General features: G+C 44.6%; 1 protein-coding gene across 1 annotated transcript in view; it reads right to left on the reverse strand.

Annotated features, from left to right (window-relative positions):
- PRKG1 (protein kinase cGMP-dependent 1) overlaps positions 1-5338 on the reverse strand; it is a 1245509-nt gene extending 1240171 nt beyond the window's left edge. The window contains exon 1 of the mRNA XM_082633214.1: positions 4423-5338. Within this exon, the coding sequence (XP_082489340.1) occupies positions 4423-4688 (266 nt within the window). The 5' untranslated portion in view covers positions 4689-5338. The remainder of the gene's footprint in view (positions 1-4422) is intronic.
- Positions 5339-8583: the final 3245 nt, after the last annotated feature.

Below are 8583 nucleotides of genomic sequence, written 5' to 3' on the forward strand. Positions count from 1 at the left end.
ACAGCACGCCCAAGGCGTACGTGCTGGATACAAGGGCTCATCGGTCGCTTTTTCATAAGGTCAGTTTTGTGCTGGCTCTAAGACTTCTCAAAAAAAAAAAAAATCCTATTCTAATTTAGGGCAGGTTCTTTTCCTCCTATATGGAAGGATTCACCAGTTAGTAAGATGGAACTGGCCAGATTCCAAGGCTATAGATTATAACTGCTGAGAACTGGGGCTCTAAAAACTGCAAGATTGGGGTTTCAAACATGTCTGGTATTTCCTAGCTGTGAGATCTTAGGTAAGTGAATTAACTTCTTCAAGCCTCAGAGTCCTCACGTGAAAAGTATATATGTGATCTAGGACCACTGGTAGAAAACAACGAGCTACCGAAAGTAAAGAGCTTAGCACTGTGTTAACATCACTAAGATTAGCTATCTTTATTATTCTTAGCATCACTAGTTTAAAGCATTGTGTATTTTCTATGTGAACAATTAATAAGCTGGGCCCAGAATTCCACCGGTACCCGCTCATTTCACTGAAGTTGCTTATATCAAAATTAGGCCAAATCCTTTGATTTAGTCTGAAGGTTAAACCAGCTGAAATGAATCAGAGATGCAAAAGGCAAAGAGTTTTCTGGGGCATCCATTCCAAAGCATCCATGTCCCAGTGGAAGAAGGTACAAATTCCAAAGGATGAATTTACATCATCAAGAATCAAGGGATTTGTGACAGGAATAGCTCAAGTGGCTTGGAATACACTATATTATTCCTGTAACAGATTAATATTGATTCCAGCCTTTGCTTAAGCTAATTTTAAAAAATGACAACTGTATGCAGTCTTCTGAGCTAACTGGGTGGTCAAAATAAGGAATTTAGGTGTGTATAAAAAGTTAAGGGGGAGAATTAGGATATTAGGTAATTCTTGATGTGGAATATATGCATGCAGGGAATCAGAAGTTCACAGAAAGCCATGTGAAATACTCAGTTATTTGGCAGAAAGTTAGATATAATTGTAAAGTATCATCATCGTCATCCAAAACAGCCTACAGTTTTCAGTGATTATCACTTGATCTCTACTGGGCATTTCTAAGGGGTCTGAAAATGAGGACTGCAATAAGTCGGATGTTTCCTTTTTAAACATGATCATCATACTGTACACTTGATACTTATGCTGTGAGCTCAGATCTTCCCTTTCCCTAGTATAATTTTCATCTAAGCATTCCTTAGATACTTAGATCATTCTTAATGGAGATTGTGCATTATACCCTCTGTGGACACATGGAAATCTGGCTAATTGGACTGACTTGATTACAATAGTCGGTGAATTCTCCCATTTCCTTCCACTGCAATAACTGCTGAAGGTATTTTTACCACCGATTATGTAAATATTTCAGATTGCAATCATTTTCTAAAACAGTGGTTACAGGCAAAAGTTCTTTTATCATTCTGCCCACCAAACAATTCCTACACTTTCAAAATATGTTTCTTTTCTTGTTAGCATAAAAACTGGGTGTCCTAGTAAAGTTTGAAACAAACCCATAGCATGAATAGCTATCACTAAATCCTACAGCAATTGCAATTGAACATTAGGTTTGTGATAAAGCAGTCTCCTTCAGCCCCAGTAAGTGCATCAGGATGGCACAACTTTTAACAAAGGATGCACAAGCTGATGGAATGTCTACTCCCCAAATCCAAATATCTGAAAATTAGCAAATACACTTTTATTTTGAAAGCATCTTGTTTGCTGTTAAATGTTGTATCCCAGATATACTTTTTAAATTATTTCTTTTCTTGGCCAAAGTAAGGTGCTCACCAATGATAATTAAGTTAGTACTGTCCCTTTAAATGCTAGGATGAGTACCTAATTCCAGAGGTTACTATGCCCATATATTATACCTGTCAAAATTCTTTAAACTCTAATGAGTCAGCTTGCTGAAAATACACTCCACGCTTCCATTTGAAAGTATAAAGCTAAGTGCTGAGTGGGGAAAAGTTTACACTCAGTCCCAGCGTAAACCAGCGCACAGAGGAAGTGGAAAAGCACTTCAGCTAGCTGTTGCAGACACAAATACGCGCCCGACCGACCGCTACTGCGCATGATCCACTTTTTTGATGAATGTTCCTACCCCTAACCCGAAAACGTCGGGAGTGTGTGCGTGGGGTGGGGGTGGGGGGCGGATAAAAAAAAAAAGGAAGATGATGTGTACGTTTGAAAGATCAGCCATTTCCTCTCAGTACACACAAAAACGCCTCTCATTCCTAGAGAGATTTCTTATCAAGGAAAATAAAAGTGCCTCTGAGAGCTAGCTCCTGAATGAGAGTGGACTCTGGGAGTTTCCTCTCCTGTCCTCTCTAGACCCCGGTGAAATCTCCTCTTTGCTACGAGGTGGTGCTGGTTACTCTCTGAGGGGCACAGTCCAGACACAGAGATCTGAAATTTCAAAAATGCGATAAAGCCCCAGCCGGTCAGCCCTAGGAGGCGAACAGCTGCCGGGTGACCGCTGATGAAGTGGCTTCTTCAGGAGGTGGGCAGATTGATTCCAGCTGCTGAGAGCGGGGCAGGGCAGTGGCCGAGGAATGCGCAGCTCAGCTGAGTCAAGACACAGCAGCTTCCCAACCAAGGGCAAGGCCAAATGTTAGCTCTGATTGCAGTCTTGGCCTGAGAGAAGTAAGAATGCCATTGTTCCATTTGATAAGGACTTCCAAGGCAGCCTGGGCCAAAAGGTGCTATGTGCGCGGTGTCATTTTATATGTGGAGCATCGCTCAGGAAATCTGAAAGCTGTCCCTCGAGACGTTGGTTCAGAGTGGGCCTGCAGTTCTCAAGGTGAATCCTTTCTGCCTGATTCCTGTTTTTCTTCCTCAACCCACTCCCAGCTCCTGGCCCTTTTCTAACAGCTCTCAACTCCTACCCAGACTCCTTTGCTCCCCTCTCCCCAACTCCCACACGCAAACACTGTAATCAGTACACAACTGAAACAGACAAGGAAGGGGTGCGGTGGAGGAGTGGGGGACATCCAGAGCCCTGCAACTGGCCTGGATGGAGACATACAAGAGGACATGCTCTTTAGAAGCACTGGCCTCAAAGTCAGAGAGCTTAGGGGGAAGGACTTATATAGGGGTCCCCTGAGGGCCCCAAACTCAGACGCCAAGTGATCTAACAACAGGGAAGGGGTAAGAGGTAGGTGGGCATGAAGGCACGCCTAATGGAATATTCAATATCCTGAGAAATGCACTTTGGGCCGTGCACTTCCAGAGACTAAAAGCCAGTAATGGGCTTTGGAGTCTGCACTTCCTCTCCCTAATGTCCAGAGGCGCTTTAATGCTGCAGCCAATCGATCAGCCTTCTCCGGTGAAGGCGGCCAGTGGAGAGCAAAAGCTTCCTACTTGTGGCCAAAATCGCCCGGCCTCCTCTGCACACCACGAAAGAGCGACAACAACTTTGAACTGTCAGGACTTGGCTCTCAACGTGCTGGGAGAAGGAAAGGAAGGAGCCTGGAAGCGTCCAGAGAAATAGCTCCCCTCCCTCTTCATCCCAGCTTTTCCAGGGAGAGACTCAGAAGGAAGACAAACAAGGAGGGGGCATTATCCACCCTGGGACAGGGCTGACCAGTAGCCCCAACCCTGCTTCAGGTGCAAGGTCACCGAACCGCCTCCAAGCCCTGGGCAGCCCAAGATGTGGCGCTTCTGGAAGGGACACAAACTGAGCAAAAGAACATCCAGAAAGTGGGGTTTCTTTACAATCTCCTGCTGACATCGCTTGCTGCCTGGAAAGTGACCCTCAGAGGCTGATTCCAGCCGCGGAGACGCACCCCAGTCCCGCCTCCCTCCCCCACCCCCTCTGCGCCTTCCCAGCGAGGCTTGGGCTCTTAGCGAGTTCAGTCCCTAAATTGAACCCAACCCTGTCCATCCTCCCGTCGCCGCTCCCAAGAGGCTCCAGCGGCGCACTGAGCATGCCCTGTGGCCTGGCTTTGGGGGTCAACTCCGGGAAACTTTCCGAGCCCCGGGATGGGCCGGGTTCTGTCCCCCGCGGGCGCCCCCCCCCCAGGGGTGCGCGAAGGAAAGACCGCGCGACTGCAGCCGCGTGCGGAGCGGCCAAGTTAGCGAGCGCGACAAAACTTTCCACGCTCCTTCTTCCCACCCCACCTCATCCCGCCACAGGGGCGCGTCTCCCCGAGGAGCTCGGCTTTCCCAGCCCGGCGGAGACAAGCACAGCACGTGATGGGCAGAAATAAAAATAAACACTTCCCATTCCCGGCCCGCGAGGGCCGGCCCCCACTCGGCGCGCTGCGGAGAACTAGGGGCGCCCTGCGTCGAGCAGCCCCCGAGCCGCCGCGGCCCGGAGCCCCCAGCCCCCCGAGCCGCCGCCAGGACGGCCACCCGGCCCGCCCGCCGCGAGGGGTGGCCCCGCTCCGGCCCTCCGCGCCGAGCCCCGGCGCCTACCTTTCGGATTTGGTGAACTTCCGGAATGCCTGTCGGAGGTCGTGGAAGGACCTGTACGTCTGCGGCTCGGCCGAGATGCCCTGTGCCCGGGTGGTCCGGGGGCCGATGTGGGTCGAGGGCACGGGCAGCACCGACTGGCACTTATGGAGCTTCCTCTTCAGCTCCTGGATTTCTTCCTCCTTCTCTGACAGCCGCTTCTCCAGCTCTTTGATCCTCTCTTCCTTGAGCAGGAGAATCTTGGCAAAGTCTTCCTCTAGCTCGCTCATGTTTTCCCTGAGCCCCTCCGCCAAACTTTGTCTCGGGCGGCGGCGGCGGCGGCGGCTGGGACGACAGCCGGGCGAGGCGAGCGCGGAGTGAGCGAGTGAACGGGCGCGAAGTACTCGAGCGCAGCGGTGCTGCTCCTAGCGCGGCGCGAGAAGCCGCTTTTCTTCGATCCGCTTCTGCTGAAGGGACTAAAAGCACCGAGGGGAGGATGAGAAGTCTAAAAGCGAAGGAGAGGAGAGGCAGAGTGCTAATCGCCAGTCTCTCCGGGGAATAGGTGATTGTCTTTCATTGAGAAACCAATTAGAGCTGCCCTTCCTCCCCTGAGACCCCCTCCCCCGTCCCCCTTTCCCAATCACTTCGTGAGAACACGGCGCGCGCGCCACCCCACCGAGAGCCTGCTTTCTAGCTGGGAGGGTTAGACCAGTGAGCCTGGTCTCACCTCATCACATAATAATCACTCTTGCACGCTGTATGGTGCCAAAGGAAAGGGGTGGGGTGGAGGTGGAGGGGAGAGCTTTATGCCACTTGATCCTTGAAATAGCAACAATTACCATGTGATCTGGCAGATGACGCAGCGCTTGTAACTGGAGCCTAAAGACTTTGTGGTGTGTGTGCGTGCGTTTGTGTGTGTGTGTGTGTGTGTGACATTTCATAAATATTAAACTGCCTTTAGACAATAACCTGCGTGAATTCATCTTTGTTTTCACCTTTTACTTCTGCTCTGGATGATAAGGGTGTGTGTGTGTGTTTCTAACTGGGAAGTTCTGTGGTTGTGACCCCAAGTAATAAGAATGACAGAGCACCCGCAGTTCCAGGTGTTTTCAGCATAAAATTTTAGTGGAAACAGAAAACTAAAATTGTTGGCGGGTAAGTTGGATGAATTACTCATAGGGTAATGAGCCAATGTTTACCGAAAAGAAAAAAAGGTCCATGCATCCATCGTAAACTTCTTAGAGTTTGGATTCTATTTCATCTGCTACAGTTAAAATTTGTATATTGAGCATCCAAATTATATCACCATATCATCTTATATGGTTGCGAATTGAGGGCTACCAGTGCGAAACTGCTGGCTCACCCTACCAGCTCCTGTTTTAGGGAAAAATAGCTTCTGTTATCTGTATTTCTCCCTCACCTGTGCATCCATCACCACAGTCTCTGCTAAAGGGATTTTTATACTCATTTGAACCCGGAGTATTTGCTATTTCCTATACTTTATTTTTTGTATATATATATATATATATATATATATATATATATATGTCACAGGGAGCATTTTTCATAAAATAAATCACTGTTTAAGAGTTTGTCTGGGTAGATGGGAGGAGCATTTCCTCAGGTAATGATCCACAAATTAACATGGCTTTTTTAAAGGCAAAAAAAATGGATACAAACTAAGATACCAAAGGGTTTTTGTAGAAATAGTAATTTTCCTTAAAAAGAAAGATCAATGTACAATCCACTGGCTACTTATTAAAAACAAATCTTTCTACCTTGTCTGAAACACCTCAGTAAAGGAAAAAGCAGGTGTATACTTTCATTTATAAATAAACCCTAAAATATATTTTATTCTGAAGATTTCTTTATTATTTACTGTTAGTTCTACTCATCTGATTATTTTAAATTAAAAACATTTTAAGCCACATCTGAATTTTTAATCACACCAGATGCTCAAGACTGGCTTCATCTACTCATGTTTGAGAAGGAGTTCTCTGTCTTGTTGATAGTTACTATTCTATTGCTTCTATCTATAAACGATGGGCTATAATCCTTTTAGAAACACTCAAAATAATTGGCAATTAAAAATACATTAGAAAAAAATTTTATCACCTTCAAATATCTAGGCATAGGTTCAATTTTATTTATGGGAGATATAGAAATAGTTTTTAAATGATTCTTAAATGGACAGGTTATTTTAAAGTCTTAACTAATCTTAAAGGCAGATATTCAGATATTTATCTTGCTTATTAAAAAAAGAAACCTTTAGACCAATATTTCACACACATCTCAAAACCCTAAATTCACCCCTATCTTCCAAAATTAATCTTATTTTTTTAATAAATCGGTTTTAACTTAGGTAATGTTGACACCTGGTGACCTTAAATCGTGTCCATTGGCTTAGGAAATACTTAGAGCACAGGAACGCTTGAGAAAATACAGACTGGTAGAAGAGTATACATTGATTTATTAAAAATCATAGCATTTTAAATCTGTAAGCAACTTTGAAGATGATCTAACCCAACCACTTCATATTATAAAGGAGGAAAATGAAATCTTGAAAGGTGAAGTCCAAGATCACCCAAGGGCAAAAGTTTGAAGCCAGGATTCCCCAGGCCATGCTGCTCCTAGCTTGAAGCCTGAAAATCTAGAAATTCTATGATTCTGAGACTCTAGTGTTCAAAGATGTGACTTTACCCTTTGTTCTTTGCTTTTAAATCTGTAGCAGAAAGTTTCATCTGTCAAAGCAAAAAGTGTTAATGAAACCTTAGGGTTTTTTTTTTTCTTAAAGGAGAAGATCGCCATCTAGTGCCCTTGGAGATATTTGCTAAATAAATATCTTAATCACAGGGAAGTGAGGTTAGGTCCTTAAATACCTGTGCGAGAGTTTTCATGTTCCATGTTTGAACGAAATAAAGAAAACATACAGAATTTTGTGTCAGAATAAAACATTTTTTAAAATGACAAATTTAAAAATCTTTTAGCTACTGGATAATGACAGTGATGGTACATATCCATTGGGTGTTTAATATGCACCAGCACAGGGCTAAACCCTTTATGTGATTAGATGGTTTTATCCCCAAGATGACTCTGTAAGGTAGGTACTATTATTTATTCTCATTTTATAGATGGAGAAACTCAGCCAGATTAATTTGCCCATGGCCACAGTGTCCAGATTTGACCCAGGCTGTCTTAATCCCCCTGCATACTGCTTCTACCTGAAATACATTATAATGTCCACTTCTCTATGAGCCCAGTGACAAGCAAAACTAGAAGTTCTTTGTTGATGAGAACACACTAAATTTAAAATCCCATATAAGCTCAGATAAGTATCTAAGACTCTGGCTTCTCAGCAACCAATCTCTTTACCAAAGTTGTTTTCCTTATGATACTTTGGGATCTATTATACATTTCATATACAGTTTCAAAAGTACATGTACCTTCACATGTTATGATGGTGCTTTGCCTCTCCACCTCCACCCCGCTAATAAGGAACACTTTCTAAAGAACTTGAAGCCGTATGGATGTGAGTAGCTCATAGGGAATTCCTGTCCTTTAATCCAGTTCAGTGTCACATGGAGCAATGGGAAGACAGTATCTATATATTTAAAAAAAACAGTCAATAATAATAATAAAATGGACTAATAGTCAGTCTGCTTTTTATTATCACTATATGCCAGGAGTTCTCACCAATGTCAGTGACAAAATACTCCCCCCCCCCCCGCCAAAGAATATTATTGGTCTAAGTTCAAGCAATTGCTGTATTTATTGTTGAGTGGGTGGACCACTCCCATTGCCCCACCCTTGGAACAACACTGACATTGTTGCATGTTATAAGGATCCAGAGTGAAGAAAATAGTCATGTGCAGATGGTCTGAGTGAGGTCCCACGGATGGCAGTAGAGGAGTGTAGAGAAAGTTTTGGGGAAATGAAAATATAGACAAGGGTCTACGTTTTTGGGAATGGGTCAGATGAGGGGAATTTAAGCCATCTATTTTCAATACCTTACATCCAAACACTGCTCTTGGCTACAAAGATGACAGTATTTGTGGGAAATTGCACGCAATACATTTTCCATCAAGGGATGCAATTAGTAAACTAAGAGTACTGGACTGGATCCAAAAACTCTACATTTATTTCTCAGCTCTGTCACTTCCCAAGCTGTGTGCTCTCAGGCAAATC

Source organism: Mesoplodon mirus, assembly GCF_964341445.2.
Source record: "Mesoplodon mirus genome assembly, chromosome: 2".
NCBI classification, from domain to species: domain Eukaryota; kingdom Metazoa; phylum Chordata; class Mammalia; order Artiodactyla; family Ziphiidae; genus Mesoplodon; species Mesoplodon mirus.